At 41.8% G+C, this 26,445-nt stretch overlaps 1 protein-coding gene across 6 annotated transcripts in view; it reads left to right on the top strand.

Moving 5' to 3' along the window:
* IDE (insulin degrading enzyme) overlaps positions 1-26,445 on the top strand; it is a 121,547-nt gene that overhangs the window by 9,025 nt on the left and 86,077 nt on the right. For 5 of the 6 annotated variants that reach the window (XM_033224505.1, XM_033224471.1, XM_033224461.1 and 2 more), the window contains exon 2: positions 25,352-25,536. In XM_033224505.1, coding sequence (XP_033080396.1) covers positions 25,352-25,536 — 185 coding nt within the window. Of the gene's footprint in view, positions 1-21,198; positions 21,305-25,351; positions 25,537-26,445 lie in introns of those variants that run through there. The other variant, XM_033224488.1, reaches the window with a different exon arrangement.

The raw sequence follows: 26,445 nt of genomic DNA, 5'->3' as shown, positions 1-26,445 counted from the left end.
CCACAAATAAGTAAGAACATGTGATGTCTGTCTTTCTGTGCCTGGCTTATTTCACTTATAATAACCCCAGTTTATGCATTTTATTAGGAGCTTTGCATATGTCGTGCGTGCGTGTGTGTATGTGTATGTGTGAGAAACAGTCACTCTCACTCTGTCACCCCTAGGTGGAGTGCAGTGGTGTGATCAGGGCTCACTGCAGCCTCTACCTCTCTGGGCTCAGATGATTCTCCTGCCACCTCAGTACTCCCATGTTCCTCGAGTAGCTGGGACTAGTAGCTGGAACGCGGCACATACCACCATACCTGGCTAATTTTGGGGGGATTTTTTTTTTTGTAGAGACAGGGTTTCGTCATGTTGCCCAGACTGGTCTCAAACTCCTCGGTTCAAGCAGTCCACCTACCTTGGCCTCCCAAAGTACTGGGATTACATCCGTGAGCCACTGCACCTGGCTGCATATGTCGTTGTCTTTAATGGCCACAGGAATTCTGTGGGAGAGTGGTGGTGGTGGTGTTTTTTTTTTTTTCTTTCAGATAAGGATATTGAAGCTCAAAGAGGTTAACTTGCTCAAGGATACACAGTTAATAAGTGGCTTGGCGAGATATGAATTCAGCTGGGCTCACTCAAGAACCTGAGGGGTTGACCATTATATTATCTTCTTCCTAGAGGTAGCATGGCATTTTTAGTAGAGATGGGGATGTTAAAACAGGGAGATATTTTTAGGAATAATATACAAGGTAGTTGCTGATATTGAGTCTGAAGTGATTACTGGATAGCCAAGGGGAGATCTGCAGGAAGCATTTGAAATATGACCGGAACTTGGTAAGAAGGCCTGAGCTGATTTCCTAAATCTGAGCATAGAGTTGAAGACACAGACATGGATGGATATAGGAAAAATAATCTATGTTCAGATGTGGTGGGGGAGGGGCCAGCCTTGACAATGATTACATTTAGGGATAAGAAGGAAACATAGTTGGAGAGGTTGGGAGTTAGAGAGGTGGAAGATGACATCAGAAGTGAAATAGTCCGAACTTCTAGCAAAAGAGATTTTGGAGAGGATGGGGTCTTGAGAAAAGAACAAATACCATTTCTTCCATTTCTTTCTTTGCTTTTTTTTTTTTTTTGAGACGGAGTCTTGCGCTGTTGCCTAGGCTGGAGTGCAGTGGCGCTCACTGCGACCTCTGCCTCCTGAGTTCAAGCAATTCTCATTCCTCAGCCTCCCGAGTTGCTGCGATTATAGGCGCCCACCACCATGCCCCAGCTAATTTTTCTTTCTTTCTTTCTTTTGTTTTTTTTTTGAGACGGAGTCTCGCTCTATCACCTAGGCTGGAGTGCAGTGGCGTGATCTTGACTCACTGCAACCTCCGCCTCCCACGTTCAAGCAGTTCTCTGCCTCAGCATCCCAAGTAGCTGAGACTACAGGCATGTGCCACCATGCCCAGCTAATTTTGTATTTTTAGTAGAGATGGGGTTTCACCATGTTGGCCAGGCTGGTCTCGAACTCCTGACCTCAGGTGATCCACCCACCTCGGCCCCTCAGAGTGGTGGGATTACAGGCGTGAGCCACCGCACCTGGACCCATCTGTTTTTTTGGCAGAGGTGGGTGAGGGGGACCAGATCATCTTTAAACTTCCTAGCTTCATGAATCTGAGACTTTAAGTTTTGGGGTGTTTTTTTCCAAGGTGGAGTCTCACTCTGTCACCAGGCTGGAGTGCAGTGGCATGATCTCAGCTCGCTGCAGCCTCCACCTCCCGGCTTCAAGTGATTCTCCTCTCTCAGGCACCCGAGTAGCTGGCACAAAGATTTACTCTTAAATTTTCTTTTAAGATTTGTATTATTGGCCAGGCATAGTGGCTCACATCTGTAATCCTAGCACTTTGGGAGGCCGAGGTGGGCAGATCACTGAGGTCAGGAGTTCGAGACCAGCCTGGCCAACATGGTGAAACCCCGTCTCTACTAAAAATACCCAAAATTAGCCAGGCGTAGTGACAGGCACCTGTAATCCCAGCTACTCAGGAGGCTGAGACAGGAGAATCACTTGAACCTGGGAGGTGGACGTTGCAGTGAGCTGAGATCACACCTTTGCACTCCAGCCTGGGCAACAAGAGCAAAACTCTGTCTCAAAAAAAAAAAAAAAAGAAAAGGCGTTGTATTATTTAATTATTTAGCTGTTACATGGAAGTGTTTGATCTATTTTGAGTTAGTTTTTATATATGGTGTGAGGTAAGAGTCCAACTTCACCTTTTTACATGTAGATATCCAGTACTGTTTGTTGAAAAGACTAGTCTTTCCTCATTGAATTGTTTTGGCATCCTTTTTGGTTTTGGTTTTTTTTTTTTTTTTAGGATGGAATCCTGCTCTGTTGCCCAGGTTGGAGTGCAGTGGCATGATCTCTGCTCACTGCAACCTCCGCCTCCCATGTTTAAACAATTCTCATGCCTCAGTCTCCCGAGTAGCTGGGACTACAGGCGTCCACCACCATGCCCAGATAATTTTTGTATTTTTAGTAGAGATGGGGTTTCACCATCTTGGCCAGACTAGTCTTGAACTCCTGGCATCAAGTGATCTGCCCACCTCGGCCTCCCAACGTGCTGGGATTACAACATGCCTGGCCATCATCCTTTTCAAAAATAAATTGATCAAAAGGTGAGGGTTTATCTCTGAGCTTTCTGTTCTGTTCCATTAATCTGTATGTTTATCCTGATGCCAGTACCACACTATTTTGTTTACAGTTGTTTTGAAGTCAGACAGTTTGAGTCTTCCAGCTTTGTTCTTCTTTCTCAAGACTTTTTTGACCATTCTGGGTCCTCTGCATTTCCAAACAAGTCTTAGGATCAATTTGTCAATTTCTGCAAAAAAGAAGTCTTAGGTGGGATTTTGATCTATTTGGGGATTACTGTTATCTTAAAAATACTGTTTTCTCATCCATGAACATAGGAATCTTTCCATTTAGAGTTTAAGTTTTACATTTCTTTTGTTAAATTTATTCCTAAGGTTTTTGTTGTTGTTGTTGTTGTTTTGTTTTGTTGGTTTTTTTGTTTGTTTGTTTGTTTTTGAGGCAGAGTCTCACTCTATTGGCCCGGTAGAGTGCAATGGCGAGATCTTGGCTCACTGCAACCTCCACCTCCCGGGTTCAAGCCATTCTCCTGCTTCAGCCTCCCGAGTAGCTGGGATTACAGGCATGTGCCACCACGCCCGGCTAATTTTTGTATTTTTAGTAGAGACGAGGTCTCTCCATGTTGATCAGGCTGGTTTTGAACTCCTCACCTCAGGTGCTCCCCCCAACTTGGCCTCCCAAAGTGTTGGGATTACAGGCGGGAGCCACTGTGCCTGGCCTCTTTAGTGTAATTCTCTATATAATCATAATACCATCAAAATCAGAAAATTATCACTGATGAATAGAAGTGAGAGTGGTCATCCTCATCATGCTTGTTCCTGATTATAGAGGAAAGGCTTTCAACTTTTCACTGCTGAATATGTTCATTGTTTGCTTATCTTCCATGGCCCTTATTGTACTGAAGTACACAATGGAGGTATTCCTTGTATACCTAATTTGTTGAGAGTTTTTATCATGAAAGGCTGTTGAATGTTGTCAAATTATTTTTCTGCATCTATTTTTTTCCCCTTTTTTCACAGATCCTACATGTGGCATCTGAAAGCTGTCTATGAAGAGGGATTTTGTTTTTGTTTTTGTTTTTGAAATGGAGTTTTGCTCGTTTCCCAGACTGGAGTGCAATGGCAAGATCTTGGCTCACTGCAACCTCTGCCTCCTGGGTTCAAGTGATTCTCCTGCCTCAGCCTCCCGAGTAGCTGGGATTACAGGCATGTGCCACCACACTCGGCTAATTTTGTATTTTTAGTAGAGACGGGGTTTTTCCATGTTGGTCAGACTGGTCTTGAATTCCCGACCTCAGGTGATCCACCTGCCTTGGCCTCCCAAAGTACTGGGATTACAGGTGTGAGCCACTGCACCTGGCCATCTTTTTTTGTTTTTGTTTTTGTTTTTGTTTTTGAGACACTATTGCACTCTTGTCAGCCTGATTGGAGTGCAGTGGTGCAATCATGGCTCACTGCAGACCTAAATTCTTGGGCTCAAGGGATCTTTCTACCTTAGCATCCCTGAGTACTTGGGAATATAGGCGTGTGCCATCATGCTCAGCTGTTTTTGTAGAGGAGGTGTCTTGCTATGTTGCCCAGGCTGGTCTTGAGCTCTTGAACTCAAGCCATCCTTCCATCCCAGCCTCCCTAAATGCTGGGATGACAGGCATGAGCCACTAAACCTTTTTTCTACATCTGTTGAGGTTCATGTGGGGTTGTTCCCCCTTCATTCTGTTAATATGGTGTATCACATTTATTGATTTGCAGTAAGTGTGTTGATGTTGAACCATCCTTGCATTGCAGGGATAAATCTCACTTGATCACGGTAAATGATCCTTTTAACATGCTGTTGAATTTAGTTTGCAAGTATTTTGTTGAGGGTATTTGCACCAATATTCATCAGTGATATTGGCCTGTAGTTTTCATTTTTTGATGTGTCTTTGTATGGTTTTGGTATTGGTAGTACTGGCCTCATAGAATGAGTCTGGAGTTATTCCTTCCTCCTCTATTTTTTGGAATAATTTGAGCAGAATTGGTATTAGTTATTTAAATATTTAGTAGAATTCATCAGGAAAGCCATGGGTCCTGGGCTTTTCTTAGCTGGCAGACTTTATTACGGCTTCAATCTTGTTCCTTGTTGGTATGTTTAGGTTTTGGATTTCTTCATGGTTCAATCTTGGTAGGTTGTGTGTGTCTAGGAATTTATCCATTTTTTCTAGATTTTTCAATTTATTGGCATATAGTTGCTCATAGTAGCCACTAATGATCTTTTGAATTTTTGCGGTATCAATTGTAATGTCTCCTTTTTCTTTTTCTTTCTCTTTTTTTTTTCTTTTGAGACGAAGTCTCGCTCTTGTCTCCCAGGCTAGAGTACAGTGGTGTGATCTCGGCTCACTGCAACCTCCGCCTCGTGGGTTCAAGTGTTTCTCCTGCCTCAACCTCCCTAGTAGCTGGGATTATAGGCACCTGTCATAACGCCTGGCTAATTTTTGTATTTTTAGTAGAGACGGGGTTTCACCATGTTGGCCAGGCTGGTCTTGAACTCCTGATTTAGGTGATCTGCCCACCTCGGCCTCCCAAAGTACTGGGATTACAGGCGTGAGCCATCACACCTGGCCTAATGTCTCCTTTTTCATCTCTGTTTTTATTTATGTCTTCTGTCTTTTTTTCTTAGTCTGACTAATGTATGTCTGTATTCATAAGGTTATTGGCCTGTAATTTTCTTTTCTTGTAGTGTCCTTGTCTGGCTTTAGTATCAGGATAATACTGATTTCGTAAAATGAGTTTGGAGGTATTCTCTCTTCTTTTTTGGAAGAATTTGAGAAAGATTGGTATTCTTTTTTTTTTTTTTTTGAGACGGAATCTCACTCTGTTGCCCAGGCTGGATCGAGCACAGTGGCACAGTCTTGGCGCACTGCAACCTCTGCCTCCCAGGTTCAAGCAATTCTCCTGCCTCAGCCTCCCAAGTACCAGGGACTAGAGGCATGTGCCACCATACCTGGCTAATTTTTGTATTTTTAGTAGAGACAGGATTTCACCATGTTGGCCAAGCTGGTCTTGAACTCCTGACTTCAGGTGATCTGCCTTCCTCAGCCTCCCAAAGTACTGGGATTACAGGCGTGAGCCACCGTGCCCAGCCTGCTTTTTCTTTTTGTTATTTATTTATATTGCTATGAACGTACATTTATCTTAACTTATGGCTGAAAATTCAGTACTATCGTTCTTTGTTTTGTTGCTCAAATTATTATGGCTTTGACCCTTAGGAGTTTCTTTGTTTTGGTGCCTGTGTATTTTGAATAAGCCCCATCTTTTTTAGAGTATTGTTTTACTTCTGTTTCAGACTCATCTTACATTTTTCTTGCCCTAGCCCTTGAATCAATCACTTAGTTCCTTTTATTGGAAAATAATTTTTTAAAATTTTGAGACAGAGTTTTACTCTGTCACCCAGGCTGGAGTACAATGGCGTGATCTCGGCTTATTGCAATCTCTGCTTCCCAGGTTCAAGCAATTCTCCTGCCTCAGCCTCCCAGGCAGCTGGGATTACAGGCATGTGCCACCACGCCTGGCTAATTTTTGTATTTTTGGTAGAGATGAGGTTTCACCATGTTGGCCAGGCTGGTCTCAAACTCCTGACCTGAGGTGATCTGCTCACCTCAGCTTCCCACAGTGCTGGGATTACAGGCATGAGTCACCTCGCTCGGCCAGCAAATAATCTTTAGAGACCAAGATCTGGGCACTAGATGTGCTCATTGCTGCTGAGGTGCCATTGCTTCTAGTGGACAGTCTAGTGCTTCTAGTGGACAGCCACATATACACATATTTATACGTCTTTTTTTTTTTTTTGAGACGGAGTCTCGCTGTGTCTGTCGCCCAGGCTGGAGTGCAGTGGCCGGATCTCAGTTCACTGCAAGCTCTGCCTCCCGGGTTGACACCATTCTCCTGCCTCAGCCTCCCAAGTAGCTGGGACTACAGGCGCCCGCCACCTCGCCCGGCTAGTGTTTTGTATTTTTTAGTAGAGACAGGGTTTCACCAGGTTAGCCAGGATGGTCTCGATCTCCTGACCTCGTGATCCGCCCGTCTCGGCCTCCCAAAGTGCTGGGATTACAGGCTTGAGCCACCGCACCCAGCCTAGTTCTTTTTCTCTTAAGCTTTATTGTATCCAGTCAAAATCCAGCTTTCCATAGTTAAATTCTTTTCTTTTACACTCCTTCAATGTGATTATGTTACTCATTTATAGTTGTTAGGTTAGTTTGTTAGAATCTTTTTTTTTTTTTTTTTTTTTTGAGACGGAGTCTCGCTCTGTCGCCCAGGCTGGAGTGCAGTGGCTCGATGGTGGCTCACTGCAAGCTCCACCTCCCAGGTTGACATCATTCTCCTGCCTCAGCCTCCCGAGTAGCTGGGATTACAGGCACCTGCCACTACGCCCGGCTAATTTTTTGTATTTTTTACTAGAGACGGGGTTTCACTGTATTAGCCAAGATGGTCTCAATCTCCTGACCTTGTGATCCACCCGCCTGGGCCTCCCAGAGTTACAGGCGTGAGCCACTGCGCCCAGGCAGTTTGTTAGAATTTTGGTTCTGTTTCCCACCCCACCCCACGTCATGGTTGGTTTTATTATTGTGATAACAAATATATAATATAAAATTTATTTATTTATTTATTTATTTATTTTTTTTTTTTTTTTTTGAGACGGAGTCTTGCTCTGTCGCCCAGGCTGGAGTGCAGTGGCCGGATCTCAGCTCACTGCAAGCTCCGCCTCCCGGGTTCACGCTATTCTCCTGCCTCAGCCTCCGGAGTAGCTGGGACTACAGGCGCCCGCCACCTCGCCCGGCTAGTTTTTTTGTATTTTTTAGTAGAGACGGGGTTTCACCGTGTTAGCCAGGATGGTCTCGATCTCCTGACCTCGTGATCCGCCCGTCTCGGCCTCCCAAAGTGCTGGGATTACAGGCTTGAGCCACCGCGCCCGGCCAAAATTTATTATTTTGACCTTTTTGTGTGTGTGTATAGATGGGGTCTGACTATGTTGCCCAGAATGGTCTCAAACTCCTGGCCTCAGGTGATCTTCCCACCTTGGCTTTCCAAAGTACTGGGATTACAAGCATGAGCCACCACACCCAGCCCATTTTGAGCATTTTTCTGTGTATTGTTCAGTGTTGGTAAATACATCCACGTTGTTGTGTAACCATCACCGTCATCCAGCTCTAGAACTTTTTTCATATCATCAAACTGAAACTCTATGCCCATCAAATAATAACTCACCATTTCCCCTCCCTTCAGACCCTGACAACCACCAGTCTGTTTTCTATCCGTGAATTTGACTACTCTAGTTACCTTATGTAAGTGAAGTTGTATAGTATTTGTCCTTTTGTGATTAGCTGATTTCTTTTTTTGTTTTGTTTTGTTTTGAGACGGAGTCTTGCTCTGTTGCCAGGCTGGTGTGCAGTGATGTGGTCTTGGCTCACTGCAACCTCTGCCTCCTGGGTTCAAGCGATTCTCCTGCCTCAGCCTCCTGAGTAGCTGGGACTACATGTGCACACCATCACTCCCAGCTATTTTTTGTATTTTCAGTAGAGACGGGGTTTCACCATGTTGACCAGGATGGTCTCAATCTCTTGACCTCATGATCCGCCTGCCTTGGCCTCCCAAAGTGCTGGGATTACAGGTGTGAGCCACTGCGCCCAGCCAGCTTATTTCATTTCTTCTAGGTTCATATGGTAGCATGTGTCAGAATTTTTTCCTTTTTAAGGCTGAATACATTTTATTGTATAAACTATATTTTGTTTATTGATTCATCCATAAGTGGACACTTGAGTGACTTCCACCTTTTGGCTGTTGCCAGTACTGCTGCTATGAACATAGCTGTACAAATATCTGTTCGGGTCTTTGCTTTTGTTTCTTTTGTATATGTATCCAGAAGTGGAATTGTTGGTAATCTATTTTGAATTTTCTGAGGAACTGCCATACTGTTTTACATACTGCTGTACCGTTTTGTATTCCCACTAGCAGTGTGCACAGGTTCTAGTTTTTCCACATCCTCACCTGCACTTATTTATTTTATTTTATTTATTATTATTATTTTTTGAGATCGAGTCTCACTCTATCTCCAGGCTGGAGTGCAATGGCACGATCTTGGCTCACTGCAACCTCTGCCTCCCAAGTTCAAGGGATTCTTCTGCCTCAGCCTCCTGAGTAGCTGGAACTACAGGCGCACGCCACCACACCCAGCTAATTTAAGTATTTTTAGTAGAGACAGGGTTTCACCATGTTGGCCAGGATGTGTTTGTTTGTTTGTTTGTTTGTTTGTTTTGAGACAGAGTCTCCCTCTGTCACCCAGACTGGAGTGCAGTGGCGCCATCTCTGCTAACTGCAAGCTCCGCCTCCCGGGTTCATACCATTCTCCTGCCTCAGCCTCCTGATTGGAACTACAGGCACGCGCTACCACACCTGGCTAATTTTTTGTATTCACAGTGTTTTTAAAATAATTATCCTAATCGGTATGAAGTGGTATTTCATTTTAGTTTTGATTTGTACTTTTTTAATGATTAGTGATGTTGAGCATCTTTTTATATGCTTACTGGCCATTTGTATATCTTCTTTGGAGAAGTGTCTTTTCAAGAACTTTGCCCTTTTAGAATTTGTTTTGTTGTTTCGTTGGAGGTTTTAATATATTCTGGATATTAACCCCTTATCAGATATTTTTTTCCCACTCCACAGGTTGCCTTTTCACTGTGTCCTTTGCACAGAAATTTTTTATTTTAATATAGGTCAGTTTATTTATTTATTTACTTATTTATTTAGTTTTTGAGATGGAGTTTTGCTCTTGTTGCCCAGGCTGGAGTGCAGTGGTGCGATCTCGGCTCACCGCAACCTCCACTTCCTGGGTTCAAGAGATTCTCCTGCCTCAGCCTCCCAAGTAGCTGGGATTACAGGCATGTGCCACCCTGCCCCGCTAATTTTTTATTTTTAGTGGAGACAGGGTTTCTCCATGTTGGTCAGGCTGGTCTTGAACTCCCAACCTCAGGTGATCTGCCCACCTTGGCCTCCCAAAGTGCTGGGATTACAGGCGTGAGCCACCATGCCTGGCCAATCCAAGTTTATTTTTTTCTTTTATTGCCGGTGTTTTTGGTGTCATATACAGGAAATCATTGCCCAATCCAATGTCATGAAGCTTTTGCCCTATGTTTTCTTCTAAGAGTTTTATGATTTTAGCTCTTATATTTAGTTTTTTTATCCATGCCTTTGGATTTTTTTTCTATACCAAAGTTAAAGAAGAGTAAGAGGAATTCAACTATCTTTTATCTAGTACTTACTGTATTGGTCAGTTCTCGCATTGCTGTAAAGAAATACCTGAGACTGGATAATTTATAAAGAAAAGAGGTTTAATTGGCCCACAGTTCTGCAGGCATACCGGAAGCATCATGCTGGCATCTGCTCGGTTTCTAGGGAGGCCTCAGGAAACTTTCAGTCACAGTGGAAGGCAAAGGGGAAGAAAGCACCGCTTACATGGCAGGAGCAGGACCAAGGAGGAGGGAGGTGCTACACACTTTTAAACAACCAGATCTCACTCACTATCACAAGAACAGCACCAAGAGGATGCTGCTAACCCATTCAGGAGAACTCTGCCCCAGTCACCTCCCATCAGGCCCCACCTCCAGCACTGGGGTTTACAATTCAGCTTGAGATTTGGTGGGGACACAGATTCAAACCATATCACATACATAGTTTCATTTTTTACATTTTGTTTTCTTGTTTATTGGGAGTTTATATTTGTGAATGATGTTAGATGTGGATCTGATTTTGTCTTTTTCCTGATGGCAACTCAATTGTCCAGACACTATTAAAAGTCCATCTCTTACACTGAATTGAAATACCACTTTTGTTAAATGCTAAGTTTCCGTATGTATTTCAGTCTAATTCTCTACTTTTTAGTCTTTTCCATTGTTCTGTCTGTCTTTTTTGTTTGTTTTCCGAGCCGGAGTCTTGCTCTGTCACCCAGGCTGGAGTGCTGTGGCAACCTCTGCCTCCAGGTTTCAAGTGATTCTTCTGCCTCAGCCTCCCAAGTAGCTGGGACTATAGGTGCCCGCCACTGCACCCAGCTAATTTTTGTATTTTTAGTAGAGACAAGGTTTCACCATGTTGGCCAGGCTGGTCTCGAACTCCTGACCTCAGGTGATTCACCCGTCTCAGTCTCCCAAAGTGCTGGGGTTACAGGTGTGAGCCACCGTGCCCGGCCTTTCCTTGCTATTTATTCTTGTGTGTTTGTTTTTCCGTATAAACTTTAACATCAATATGTCTCCATAAAGTAGCTTTTTGGTATTTTTATTGGGGTTCTGCATTAATTTTTAAACTATACTTGTCAGAGCTTTGGGAATCCTTGTCAGTATCACCAACACTGATGGAGCCTGGAATTTTTGTTTTGTTTTGTTCGTTTGGATGGGGGAGGGTGTCAATGACTTCCTCTTCCCTTCTTAAACTAGTCATTTCATTTTATGAATTAGATTTCTGTAAGATTTCAGTGGAAGAAAGCATATTTCTTTTTTAAAAAATAGTTTGAAACTTGTATCATAAAGTAGCCTCTACTTGAATGCTTGGTGGTGTGGTACTGCTGACACAGCCTAGTCCGTGAAGACTAGGTTAAATTGTCTACATAAGCATCAGTTGCTCTCCTTGTATCTACCAACACTGAGCTTAGTTTTGCCTACTGTGGCAATAAAAAGTGAGTTCACTTTTTTACCTAATAGTTTTGAATGCTTGTGGATTGCCTTCATCAATTGGTTAGTTTTATGGATGAGTCCATTTTAATGGTGTTGAAGAGAATATAGGTGATCATTCTTTTTTTTTTTTTTTTGAGATGGAGTCTCGCTCTGTTGCCCAGGCTGGAGTACAGTGGCACAATCTCGGCTCACTGCAAGCTCCGCCTCCTGGGTTCACGCCATTCTCCTGCCTCAGCCTCCCGAGTAGCTGGGACTACAGGCGCCCGCCACCATGCCCGGCTAATTTTTGTATTTTTTTTTTTTTTTAGTAGAGACAGGGTTTCACCTTGGTAGCCAGGATGGTCTCAATCTCCTGACTTCGTGATCCGCCCGCCTCGGCCTCCCAAAGTGCTGGGATTATAGGCGTGAGCCACTGTGCCCGGCCAGAGGTGACTTTTTTTTTTTTGAGATGGAGTCTTGCTCTGTTGCCCAGGCTTGAGTGCAGTGGTGCGATCTCAACTCACTGCAACCTCCGCCTCCCGGGTTCTCTCCATTCTCCTGCCTCAGCCTCCCGAGTAACTGGGACTGTGGGCGCATGCCACAACGCCTGGCTAATTTTTTTTTTTATTTTATCTTTGGTAGAGACGGGGTTTCACCATGTTAGCCAGGATGGTCTCGATCTCGTGACCTTGTGACCCGCCGTCCTCATCCTCCCAAAGAGCTGGGATTACAGGCATGAGCCACCGCGCCCGGCCATTGACTTTTCATAAAGTCTCTGTCTATACACGTGCTATGTACTCACAAAAAGAAAAAATAAAATTCAAAGTTTATACCTAAATAAAGAAATAGAATAGCATTGGTGGTAAGAAAGAGTCAGAATCCAGGCTACTAACTTTCTAAACTTTCAGCAGTTATTATCCTATGTGTAAAAGAAACAAAGTGGAACCTAAAATTGACAGCAACATCGGGCCAAACCACATTAGATTAGCAGTTGACTGAGGATGTAAGTGCTAGAATTAGGCTGTGGGTTCTGTTCCATTGTCTGCTTGAATTTTTCACCTGAGAAGCCATTTAAAAAATCATTTTGGAAATTGCCCCAGTTGTGAGCCAACAAACTAGTTCCTTTTTTTTCATGGTTTTTTAAAATTTATTTATTTATTTTTTATTTTTTTTTGAGACAGAGCTTCGCTCTTGTTGCCCAGGCTGGAGTGCAGTGGTGCAATCTCAGCTTACCATAGCCTCCACCTCCCGGGTTCAAGCGATTCTCCTGCCTCAGCCTCCCGAGTAGCTGGGATTATAGGCATGTGTCACCGTGCCTGGCTAATTTTGTATGTTTAGTAGAGACGGGGTTTCTCCATGTTGGTCAGGCTGGTCTTGAACTCCTGACCTCAGGTGATCTGCCTGCCTCAGCCTCCCAAAGTGTTGAACTGTACTTTTAACTTGGTGAAGTGTTTAACAGCATGGTGGTTTTGTGTCTAAAGACTTGGGTTTGAATCCTCGCTCTTCTATTTTATACCTATGTGGTTCCAACCAAATAACTTTTCTGAGCTTTAATTTCCCCATCCAGTAAAGAATGGGGATAATAGGATCTATATAAGGGGTTCATTGAATATATTATGTGTATATATAATATATTATATAATATATTTATTCCCTAAACAAGTATATGTGCTGCAAGATACTGAGTATTCAGTAAGCATCTATTCTGACATAACTGGTTTTGCTTCTTTCTAAGCTTAACCCCTTCACTTGTGCACTAGATTCCTTACTCTAGGACAAGGTTCCTGTAAAGTTTCCTTCTCTCTTTCTCTTTTGTTATCAGTTTTTTCTCTCTTCATTTAAATCTTTTGTGGCTTAGATTTCGATTGATTGATTGAGAAATATATAGATACATAGATGGGAGTTTAATTATAGAAGCTTTTTGTACTTTAATGAGGCTGTCTCCTGGGTTTAAGTGGATAGAATTGGTTGCAGTGATTTTCATCCATTATTTTGGGGGTAATAAAATCAGAATTGTAAACTAGGGTCTTTCATCCTTAGCGCTATTGATATTTTGTACCAAAATCTTTTTCTTTTTTTTAAAGACACAGTCTCACTCTGTTGCCCAGACTGGAGTGCAGTGGCACAATCTTGGCTCACTGCAACATCCACCTCCCAGATTCAAGTGATTCTTGTGCCTCAGCCTCCCGCATAGCTGGGATTACAGATTTGTGCCACCATGCCCAACTAATTTTTGTATTTTTAGTAGAGGCAGTATTTCAGCATGTTGGCTAGGCTGGTTTCAAACCCCTAGCCTCAGGTGATCTGCCTTCCTCAGCCTCTCAAAGTGCTGGGATTACAGGTGTGGGCCAAATAATTCTTGTGGGAGATATCCTGTGCAGTGTAGGATGCTTAGTGGCATCCCTGGCCTCCACCTTCAGTTGTGACAGTAAAAAATGCCTCTAGTCATTGCCAGATGTCCTCAGTGGGGGTTGGTGAGTGGGAATAGTCACCCATTGAGAACTACTCACTATAAACACTGGCTCATCTATTGCAATTATAAAGGGATAATTATTTACCTGTTTTCCTAATAGTCTTATAAAGTATAATCCTATTATCAGCCTGCCTAATGAATGTTTTTGACCACTAGAGGTGACAAATAACATCTGGAATTCATATAAGTATGTGTTAAGAATGCTGGTAATAACATGGTGGTTATGGAGGTGGTCTGTTTGCACCTCACCCACTACGACCATAATAATGATGATGATTTTATAATAATCAAGTTACCATTCGTGGATAACTGCTGTGTACCAGGAAGTATACCTTGGTGAAGTTTATGTAAACATATTTTACAGTAGAAACCCTGTGAAGGTTGCCTGAGTATGATGCAACTATAGGTACCCCTGTCAATTTAATGGGCCATGTATACATTTCATCTGACTTTTTTTTTTTTTTTTTTTTTTGAGATGGAGTTTTGCTCTTGTTGCCCAGGCTGGAGTGCAGTGGCGCGATCTCAGTTCACCACAACCTCTGCCTCCCGGGTTCGAGCAATTCTCCTGCCTCAGCCTCCCGAGTAGCTGGGATTACAGGAGCCCGCCACCATGCCTGGCTAATTTTGGTATTTTTAGTAGAGATGGGCTTCTCCATGTTGGTCAGGCTGGTCTTGAACTCCCGACATCAGGTGATCCACCTGCCTCAACCTCCCAAAGTGCTGGGATTGCAGGCATGAGCCATCGCACCCGGCCTCATCTAACTCTTGATTGTCAAAACTAGATGAGGCCAAAATGGGCACGATGGCACACCGTCCTACTTGGGAGGCCGAGATGGGAGGATCACTTGAGCCTGGGTGTTCAAGTTCAGCCTGCGCAACATAGGGAGACCTGTTTTTAAAAACAAAAACACACTAGATGAGGCCAGGAAATCTGGTTTGACCAGAATAGTCCGGTAGTATCCAGTACCTCAGGAGCAGAGAGGTCATTTGGTAAAGGTGAGGGTATGTAATTACCGAACACGGGCTGGAAGTGGTCAGTAGATCAGTGCAGACAGTGAAGAATCATACTAAGGCAAAGTACAGGTCAAGTTTCCTGAGGCTGCATTCTCTGAGTTGGGCAGATTATCTTCTGTCAGAACCAGCATGTACATATAGGTGGAACTGAACCCTCTGTACAGAATACAGGTTGAGCATTCCAAAGCTGAAAAATCAGAAATCATCCAGAATTCTAAATTTTTTGAGCACCAACATGCTCAAAGCAGATGCTCTATTGGTAAATGTAATGCAAATATTTTAAAATCCAGGAAAATCTGAAACACTTCTGATCCCAACCATTTTTGATAAGGGATATTTATGGTTTGCTTTTTTTAGAGGGCTGTCTTGAGAGAATTAGTTACAGGTTGATAACTCTTCGACCTGTAACTAATTTGAATTAATCTTTAGAAGCCAGGCCAGGCGCGGTGGCTTGTGCCTATAATCCCAGCACTTGGGAAGCCAAAGTGGGAAGATTGTTTGAGCCCAGGAGTTCGAGTAGTCCTGGGAAACATGGCAAAACCTGTCTCTACTAAAAAAAAAAAAAAAAAAAAAAATACAAAAAATACAAAAAATTAGCCAGGCATGGTGGCGCATGCCTGTAGTCCCAGCTACCCAGGAGGCTGAGGTGGGAGGATCACCTGAGCCCAGGAAGTCGTGAGCCCTGATAGTGGCACTGCACTCCAGCCTGGATGATGAGAGTGAGACCCTATCTTAAAAAGAAGAAGAAGAAGAAAACTATGACAGGTGTCTTTAAGCTGCCCTTGCTGTTCTGGGTTCATGAAGCATCTATGAGAGGTTACCCATATGTAAAATCAATTGAGTTTGAAGAAATGTTAACTTTGTATGGTATTTTTTAATTTTGTTTTAAAAATAATTTGTCTCATTCAAATCCTGAATTAGAAATTGTTTGGTATAAATATTGAAAGTTGTTGAGGGGAGAATTTATTCAAAGTTTAATCATTTTGCTTTGTCTATGTTATACTTAGCTCTTTATTAGTTACTGGGAGTGTCAAGTTTTATTTTTAAATCTTAACTAGAGTCTAAAGTAATTACTAAAAGCTAGTTCAAATAATATGTAATGAGTAAAGACCTGAGTTAAAAGATTTAGCATACTGAGTTAACTTTGTTGACTGATGCTGTACTTACATGGGCCTCCTATTTCTTGTGGCCAATCAACAGAAGTAATTGTCTCAAGACACACCTGAGAAGGTTTAATTATGTTAATTGTACTACTGTTCCTTAGTGAGCTTAGTTTAGCACCTCTTTGGTATGGGTAGCTACTTTCCAGTATTCAAGTGGTACTGTTTCCAAGATGATTTTTGGTGGTTGATATTTGTAATATCAGTAATTCATGTATCTCCCACTTCCTTTTATTTTACTGTGTTTTATGATATTTTGAAAAACTCTATTTTTAAGAACTTTGTATTGAAAGATGTCAGTGTTCAACTTAATGCATTTTTACAAACTGAACATACCTGTATAACCAGCACATGACCTGGAACCCCAAAGCCCCTTCATTCTCCTTTTCAAATCCAATCACTACTCCCACTCCCAAGGGTAATGACTATCCTGGAATGAAGGCATAGCGTGATTTTACTTGCTCTTCTGCTTTGTATAAATGGAAGGTTACAGTAGTCTTTTGTGTCTAGCCTCTTTCACTCAACCTTATATTAGTGAGATTCATGTATATTGTGCTTTGTTCTATATTATTCCTTTTTATTGCTGTATACTTTCCATTGTGTGAATGTACAATTTATCATTTCATTGTTGATTGTCATTTGATCATTTCTAGTATGGGTTATTTTGAATAGTGTTGCTATCAACATATAAATGCATTTATTTGGGTTATTTATCTGTTACTAGCGTTGTTAGGTCATAATGTGAGCTTTAGTGTATAGTGCCAATTTTTGAAAATGGTTGTGCCCATACCAAATTGCATTTCTATAGCAGTGTGTGAGAGTTTGTTAACTTCTTTAACACCTGGTATTTGCCCTCCTTTTCTTTTTAGCCATTCTGGTAAATATGTAGTAGTATCTCAGAAAATCTTCTGCTGGGAAAGTTAGTTGCAAATTTGGGACCTCTTGGGACTTTAATCTGTCACACCAACTTCATGCCACCACTGAAGCCTCAATGATATCTCTTCATCCAGTAGAGTCCCTTTGCTTAGGGCAAGCATGATCTTCAATCTGCACTCAGAATTAGCAAATATTTTCAGAGAAGAAAGTGAATGATGATTATCAACTCACCTCAGAGGTTGCTTGCCTTTCTGGAACTAGTTTATCCAATCCTGTTGCTTGCACAGCTTTCCAACATCTTTGCAAACGTGATTTTTGTAATTTATCATGGCCTTTTCTAGTTGTTGAAGGTGAATTTGTTTGCCATGAGCTACTATATCCTACCCAGAAATGGAAGTCATCAGTAGATTCTTGGGATTTTCTATATACATAATCATATTGCTTGAGAATCATGTTATTTTTTTTCCTCTTTCCCATCTCTATGTGTTTTGTTTCTTTTTCTTGGTTTATTTGGACTGGTTAGAACTACCAATAAAGTGTTGAAATAGAAGAAATGTTAGTGGCATCGTGTTGGTAGAGGAGGGTGTGAGATTGTTTACATTATTTGTAATATAAACTATTGAGTATGATAATTACCATAGTTTCTGTGATATTCTTTTTAAAATGAAGAAATGTAATTTCAGTTTGCTGACTTTAAAAAAAATACATGAATCGTTGTTTTGGAATTTAAATACTTTTTTGCACCTATCAAGATGATTATGATTTTCTTCCCTTTTTTCTGATATGGTTGATGTGGTTTAATGTATACTTTTAAAAATTAGTATACTTAAACCCATTCATGCCTACTGTAGTACTTATTTTTATGTTTCCTCTCATGCGTGAGGCAGTTCTGTACATATACTCTCTCGCTTTAAACCTGTTATACATTTAATCCTGCCATGTATTATGGTTCTTAGCTAAGGGACTCCTTTGGTAGATTAGAAGCATTCCAGACTCCCCCTACACCTCTGTTTTATATGCAGAAGAAGGAGTAAAAAACTGAAAACTTTCCTTGGAGCATTTATTTTGACCTACTTTTTGTTTCCTGGCTTTTGTTATTCGGGATTGTAAGGGAAGAAGAATGGGGTCAGGGAAGGACTGTGAGGGTGATAAACAGGAGCTGGAGAATAAACCAGTGTATGATTTCCTTCAGCACCACCTTCTGTTCCTCCCCTTCCCACGCTTCCTCTTTCTCTGTAGTTCCAGCTTTACCACAAATCAGCTTGCCGTTGGGCAAGTAAGTAAGTGGTTACTTACCTTTTTTTTTTTTTCTTTTTGATTATACTTTAGTATGCAAGCACTGACTGAGCTTTTGTTTCTCATTTGGAGTTGAAGAGGATGACTGTGAATAGCTGTTGTGACCCACCACTTAGGGAGAATGGAAAGATTAAATGAACAGTTTATAAACCACATGACACTTTAAAAAAATGAGAGTGGTTGTTAGGATTAGATTTGTGCAATAGTATTCTATCTTTTTTTTTTTTTTTTTGAGATAGAATCTCGCTCTGTCACCCAGGCTGGAGTGCAGTGGCGCGATCTCAGCTCACTGCAACCTCTGCCTCCTGGGTTCAAGCTATTCTCCTGCCTTAGCCTCGCGAGTCGCTGGGATTACAGGCATGCGCCATCATGCTTGGCTAATTTTTATATTTTCAATAGAGATGGGGTTTCACCATGTTGGCCAGGCTGGTCTCAAACTCCTAACCTCAGGTGATCCTCCCACCTCGGCCTCCCAAAGTGTTGGGATTACAGGTGTGAGCCACCACGCCCAGCCTGTATCTTATATTTCCTAACAGCCCCGAAAACTCCATGTAGAAGAAGGATACTTGTGAAACACCCTTGATACCCAAACTACAAGAAACTTTCTATAGTTACCTCTCTGGCACAAGTTCTAAAACAGAAGTTTTGTTCATTTGCTTAAACTTTATAACGTTTCTATAAAGTATTCTGTGTTAAGCTTGTCACTTTTGGAATGAACAACCATTGATAGGCATGCATCAAACTAAAACAACATTTGCAAAAGCACTTCTCTCTAGAATGATACTACTTTAGAATTTCTTTAAATTGCAACCACCCTACTTCATTTAAGGGTTTATTTGTTTGTCATAAACTCCTTTCCAGAGGGCCAGGACATGGAGTTACAATAGCTGATATTCTGCCTGGCACAAAGGCAAAACATCGGGGTGAATAAGATTTAACTGACAGGATTTTATTTTGTACCCAACTTTATGATCTAGCTGGTGTATGAAGTGAGGTATACCTGTTCCTATAACTGAAGAGCTTTGGGTAGGTGGTTCCCTAAGACATGTTGTTATTTTTTAGTTCATGTAATATTAATAGTACTTCGGATATGGTCTTAAGCATTAATATGTTGAGGCATCCTAGGGCTCATACCACCACTATCTTGTCACCCTCTGCTTATTTACCTCTGCTTTCTGCAAGGAAGTGGGAATGTTATGTAGTGTGGTTTTGATTCCAGGCCTTTTCTCTCTGGGTTCCTCCTCCACATGCATGAGTGCTGTAGGCCTTGACTTCCACCTATGGTTTTGGGAGGGGGTGGATGGATTCCACAGAAGGCCACAGAAGGGAGGTTTTGGTTTGTAATTCACTATTAACGTGACCACTCACCTGTTCAGGTTTATAGGTCATTATTTCTAAATCAGGTCTGACTTTAAATTTGTAAGAGACCAGTGGAGGTGAGTAGGAAGCAAAAAGCAAAGTAAAATTTCCCAGTCTGCTACTATATTGATTGTGAAACACTTGAAAGAGAGATGAGAAAGACCGAAAGGTCACTTGAATAAAAGATTCTTTGCATAGTAAAATTTACTCTTGGTGTGGAATTTGGAAATGACCTTATATTTGGGGATTTGTTTTTGCATAGCTGAAATTTAGGCCTTTACATGTCTTAGTCCATGATCGTGACCTGGAGTTCCTGTTATAGTTCATTAGCACCATGCTTCTTGTTTTTCTACTATATTCCTCATGCTTTTTCTTCATTGTCAGGCTCCGCTCACATATTTCCCTTCTATCTTGATTGATTGTCTCCTTGCCTTTTATTTGGTGTGCTTCTACTCTCCTCTCCTAGACAGGGTTAGGTGCACCCCTTCTATTACTCCCATAGTGCTCTGGGGACAATGTCACCACACTTAGAAGATAATGATCTGGGCTGGGTGTAGTGGCTCATGCCTGCAATCCCAGCACTTTGGGATGCCAAGGAGGCAGTCGCTTGAGCCCAGGGGTTTGAAAGACCAGCCTGGACAACACGGCAAAACCCCATCTATACAAAAAAATTTACCTAGAGGCCAGACCTGTGACTCATGCTTGTAGTCCCAGAACTTTGGGAGGCCAAGGCGGTTGGATTGCTTGAAGTCAGGAGTTCGAGACCAGTCTGGCGAACATGGCAAAACCCTGTCTATAAAACAAAACAAAAAATTAGCTGGGTACAGTGGTGAGTGGCTATAGTCCCAGCTACTGGGGAAGCTGAGGTGGTGGGATCACCTGAGCCCGGAATGTTGAGGCTATAGTGAACCAAGATTGTGCCTGGGTGACAGAGTGAAACCCTGTCTCAAAAAAATAGAAAAAAAAGATAATGACCTGTTTTTATATCTGACATCATCACTAGTCTGGGTTCTTTCAAAACAAGGGCTCTGGTGTACTCATCTTTGTAACCATTTGCGTAATGTGATGCCTGGACCTTAATCGACTTTCTTAAATGTTTGTTTGGATATGGAGGGGAGGCTGGACACAGGACTGGGAGTTAAGACTGAGTTTGATTATAACTTTTTGCTGTGTGATCTTGGGCAACTGATTTATTAAACTCCTTGAGGTTCAGTTTCCTTGTATGTAAGATGAGGGGATCTAGCCCTCCTGGGGATCTTGTTAAAATGCAGATTATGGCTCAGTAGGTCTCTGGTGGGTTCTGATATTTTGCATTTTTAACAAACTCCCAGGAGAAGCCAGTGTAGCCAGTCTATGAACTACAAAGGACTAGATAACATCTAGTGGCTCTTCCAGCTTTTATCTTCTGTGATTATAGTCATTGTTTTAAATTCTGAACAAAATGACAAAATAAGTGTTGTAATTGCTAAATATCTCTCCAGTTTATCAGAGAGCTGAAAAGACATTTCTGTGCCTTATGAAGTTTCCAGTGTATGACAATGTCCCTAGAATTGAAAGTAATTTTATTGCTCCTAAAATTTTAACTTTAACAAGTTAAAAATATAAATGTCTGAGAAAGCATTTGGGTTAACACTAGCTTGTCATCTAAATTGTCAGTATGCTTGCTTATTGGAGAACCTTTGCTGTAAATAAAATTACTCTGGAAGACTTTATGCTAATGATCTGAGGTAGATAGACAGGTGATCTTATGAGTATAAATACAGAGACAGGCAAGCTGTTGATGAATTCATCATCAGAGGAGGAAGAGTTCCCAGTCATTGTCTTCACTTCTCAAGAAGGTGAGAATCAAATTGCTGTAGGAAGTGTTGATAGATACGCTATAGGTAAACCCAGACTTTGTATTGAATAGGATTGCCAGAAATAGGTTTTGTTTGAAAATGTTGCTACTGTTTCTTTTGGGTTTTACTTCCTCAAGAAGTCATGATATTTGATTAGGGAGTATTGCCACCTTGGAAATTTTTAGCTTTTCTTAATCCTTTTTACAAAAACTGGTTGGACTAATTTTTATGTGTGACTTGTAGAATAAATCCATCTCTTTACTCTCAACCATATCAGGAATATTAATCCAACACAACTACAGCATCCAAGTAAGTTATATCCATGCCTGTGATGAACTCTGATAATTTGTAAATAGTTCTTACTGGGCTGGAACTGTTTTGTCTACCTACATCCTACTCTGTGTTTTACAATTTAAATTTTTTTTGTCTGAAAAAATTAAAATCCAGATAAGGGAAGTTGAAACCCTGAAAAAAAGTACAGAGTGTAGCTTATAGTTGAGGTGGTTATCTTTATTATATAGAGTTTTTAACCTCCCACATAGTAAGATAATTTATACTTCCAAAGTGAGCTATATTTCATCTCCCTTCTACACAGTTGTGGTTTAGACAGAAGTTTTAGACCATCATCATCATCATCATTTTTACACTTTAATCATTTGTAATTCTTGGTTACCTAAGTCAAACTCACTGGGTCAAGCACCACAGAGGAAATTGAGTATAACTATCGCTAGAAGACCAACCTCTTTTCTCCCTGGAGTAGATTCTTGCCTGGGGTAAGTTCAGGCATTCTCCTTGGTACACACGAAGGTTCTTATTAACACTGCCATTTTCACACTGCTCTTCTTGCTGGGGGTCTTAATGGAGGCTGCCTTGTGGCTTATTTAGTGTTATGTTGCTGCTAAGTTGGGGCTCATTTTAAAAAATCATTTAATTTATATTGAACTCAGTGTTGTTGAAACAAACTGCGTACACACTGAAGGCATTTGCTGCAGTCTAAACAGATTGTCCTTTGCCAAATGTCTTAACCAGAACTGTTTTTTTTTTTGAGATGGAGTCTCGCTCTGTCGCACCCAGGCTGGAGTGCAGTGATCTTGGCTCACTGCAACCTCTGCCTCCCGGGTTCAAGCGATTCTCCTGCCTCAGTCTCCCGAGTAGCTGGGATTACAGGCATCCACCACCATGTCCAGCTAATTTCTTGTATTTTTAGTAAAGACGGGGTTTCACCGTATTGACCAGGCTGGTCTCGAACTCCTGACCTTAGGTGATCTGCCCACCTCGACCTCCCAAAGTGCTAGGATTACAGATGTGAGTCACTGTGGCTGGCCTAGGACTGTTATCTGAGGTTCCTTGTACCCCTCTTTGGAGTCTGAAATAGACCATTTCCTGTCACACTGGGAATTATTACTATTTTACCACAAACACCATTTTTTAGACTTTGCATTCAGATATTTTCATTGTTCTTTGACATTGAATTTAAGTGGTTTATGGCCAATGAGATAGAAAATAATAATAATAATTATTATTTTTTTAAACGGAGTCTCACTCTATCGCTAGGCTGGAGTGCAGTGCCTTGACCTCAGCTCACTGCAGCCTCCGCCTCCTGGGTTGAAGCGATTCTCTTGCCTCAGCCTCCCAAGTAGCTGGGACTACAGGTGCATGCCACCATGCCCAGCTGCTTTTTGTATTTTTAGTAGAGACAGGGTTTCACCATGTTGGCCAGGATAATCTTGATCTCCTGACCTTGTGATCTGCCCGTCTTGGCCTCCCAAAGTGTTGGAATTAAAGGCGTGAGCCACCGCGCCTGCCCAAAAATAATTGTTAATAATGGCTTTTCAGTTTCAAGTTGCTTTTGAATTTTCCAACAGTGACCTTATAGCCCCAATATGTTAGTATTATATTTTATACTTTGTTTTTCAAGAAATGATTTTTTTTTTTTTTTTTTTTGAGATGGAGTTTCGCTCTGTCGCCCGGGCTGGAGTGCAGTGGCCGGATCTCGGCTCACTGCAAGCTCCACCTCCCGGGTTCACGCCATTCTGCTGCCTCAGCCTCCCGAGTAGCTGGGACTACAGGCGCCCGCCACCTCGCCCGGCTAGTTTTTTGTATTTTTTAGTAGAGACGGGGTTTCACCGTGTTAGCCAGGATGGTCTCGATCTCCTGACCTCGTGATCCGCCCGTCTCGGCCTCCCAAAGTGCTGGGATTACAGGCTTGAGCCACCGCACCCGGCCTCAAGAAATGATTTTTACTATAAATAGGGCAAGACCATTAGCACTATCTGTTGTAAAGTGCTATGTTATTTTTAAAACCAGTATTATACATTTAGTATGATATGTTGATCTTTAAAATTCCGTATCTTCTGTCCTCTAAAGAAGATCTATCAGCACTGTAAGAGAGGGCGAGATAAAAAACAAATAGATCTAGGGGATCTAGGGGACAGTCTTAATAGCAACAAACCCCTTTGGTTTATCAATTGTTATGCACATTAGGGGAATAGTTACAGGTGATTTCAGAGAGGAGAGTATAATGGTGAAAGCAAACTAGATTTTTTTCCTCTCTCAATCTCTAGAGATTTTAACAAAAAAAAATTATCTAAAATAATTGTATGCCTATTTCTTCCCCCTCTTACTTACCTTTAAATCTAGCTATCAGTCTTTAAGGAACAGTTAGATCTGTTTAGTTTGTCTTGCAGGTAAGAAGCAAATGTGCTCAGAGAGGGTTATTTTTCCTCTGTAGTTTCAGATATGTTTTTGGCTTTACTCAATTATATACTGGCAGTATATTAACCTGCCAGTAGTAGCAGGTTCAATTTTTTTTTTTTTGGTCTATTAAGCAATCTCCAGTATAGACAAAAGTTACATCTATCCTGATCTCAAAAAACATGCATACCCCACACTCTGGAAAGTCCCTTCACTGCCCTAATACCAGCCAGCATCCCTACAGGATTCTGTGTACTGACAGTCCTTTCCCATCACTGTAATCTAACCTTTCTAGAGAACAAAGAAGACTGTCAGAGGAAGCCCTTTGTAAGAGAATTTTTCTGACATCTCTGTTAAGATTGCCAGACTTTTCCTGCTCTGGCATTCAGCTCTTCAGCAGATTATAAAAATTACTTGGGGTCCTTCCAACTTTTTGTTTGTTTGTTTTATGTCCTTGTTATTGCTGCCATCATAGGACAACACAGGTCTCTTATTTTGTATTAGAACTTTACAGGATTATTCCTCATTGGGGGTTGTTCCCTATGAGGGTTGTTCCCTGTGTTCTGAGCATGTGTATATCAGACCTGCAAGTTCCAGATCTACCCTATCTTTCAATATCATCAGTTTGAGCAGTGTTTGGACTGACCCAGTAATAATTCTTACACAACATCTCACCTAACTTATTCCAGCAGATACCTCTGAAATATTGTGAAATAAAACTCTATTCTAGGCCGGGCGTAGTGGCTCACGCTTGTAATCCTAGCACATTTGGAGGCTGAGGTGGACAGATGGCTTGAGCTCAGGAGTTCAAGACCAGCATGGGTAACACGTTGAAACCGCATCTCTACAAAAAATACGAAAAATTAACTGGGTGTGGTGGTGAGCGCCTATAGTCCCAGCTGCTTGGGAGAACTGAGGCAGGAGGATGAGGTCTGCTTGAGCCCAGGAGGTTGAGGCCTGCAGTGAGCCAAAATCACGCTACTGCATACAAGCCTGGGTGACAAAGTGAGACCCTGTCTCAAAAAAAAAAAAAAAAAAAGCCAGCAAAAAACTCTATTCTAGTTCTGCATACAGACCAACACATGGTCTAAGCCACCCTGTCTCAAATCCCTATCCATGTGCTCTTTCAGATACAAATATGGCTCCATGAAAACAATTTTGTTACCATTTCTCTGAAAGAATGAGGAGTAAGAGGGAGGAAAGGAATGACTGCACCCTGTAGAGTGGCTATAAAAAGTTTTCCTCCAGCATTTAAAAAAATCTGATGATGTATTATATGGGTTTAGTTGATGTTACTGTTTGTCCTTAAAAATAAAGTCACAAAACAACAATTAATAATCTCTTTCTTTTCAGTTTCCAAAAGAAGACTTACAGCAAAATGAATAATCCAGCCATCAAGAGAATAGGAAATCACATTACCAAGTCTCCTGAAGACAAGCGAGAATATCGAGGGCTAGAGCTGGCCAATGGCATCAAAGTACTTCTTATCAGTGATCCCACCACGGATAAGTCATCAGCAGCACTTGATGTGCATATAGGTACAATTGAAAATTGTGAATTAAGCTTCGTTTTGTTTCATTGACATAATGTTGACATTTATTAGAACTTTCCATACATGTTTAAATACTCAGTAGTTACCAGTTCCATGTACCTTATTTTATACCAGAACCCTCGTAAAGCTGTTGGTAAACTGCAGTTGTCTCAGTCAAATAATCTTACATTTCCTAAGGACATTTTGTTAGATTCCCACCTAAGGTGACCTAGCAGCAAAAATTCATTGCCATTCTTTACAGTAACAGTTATAATTTTTTTTTAACCTTGGTACATTTAATAATATATTCCTTTTTCTTTTTCTGTTTTTTTTTTTTTTTTTTTTTTGAGGCAGAGTTTACTCTGTCGCCAGGCTGGAGTGCAGTGGTGCAATCGCGGCTCACTGCAACCTCTGCCTCCTGGATTCAAGCAATTCTCCTGCCTCAGCCCCCTGAGTAGCTGGGATTGCAGGCGCGTGCCACCACGCCCAGCTAATTTTTGTATCTTTATTAGAGACAGGGTTTCACCACGTTGGCCAGGATGGTCTTGATCGCTTAACCTTGTGATCTGCCCGCCTTGGCCTCCCAAAGTGCTGGGATTACAGGCGTGAGCCACTGTGCCTGGCCTAATATCATATTTCATAGGCTCTTGTGTGCGCATTTTTTTTTTTTTTTTTTTTTTGAGTAGAAGTTTTGCTTTTGTTGCCCAGGGTGGAGTGCAATGGTGCGATCTCTGCTCACTGCAACCTCCACCTCCCTAGTTCAAGCAATTCTCCTACCTCAGCCTCCCGAGTAGCTGGGATTACAGGTATGCACCACCACGCCCGCCTAATTTTGTATTTTTAGTAGAGACAGGGTTTCTCCATGTTGGTCAGGCTGGTCTTGAACTCCCGACCTCAGATGATCTGCCCGCCTCGG

Source organism: Trachypithecus francoisi, unplaced genomic scaffold, assembly GCF_009764315.1.
Source record: "Trachypithecus francoisi isolate TF-2019V2 unplaced genomic scaffold, Tfra_2.0 Contig01436, whole genome shotgun sequence".
In the NCBI taxonomy this organism is placed as follows: Eukaryota; Metazoa; Chordata; class Mammalia; order Primates; family Cercopithecidae; genus Trachypithecus; species Trachypithecus francoisi.
Note: the sequence above shows the minus strand (reverse complement) of the source record. Positions and strands in the feature narration are given on the sequence as shown.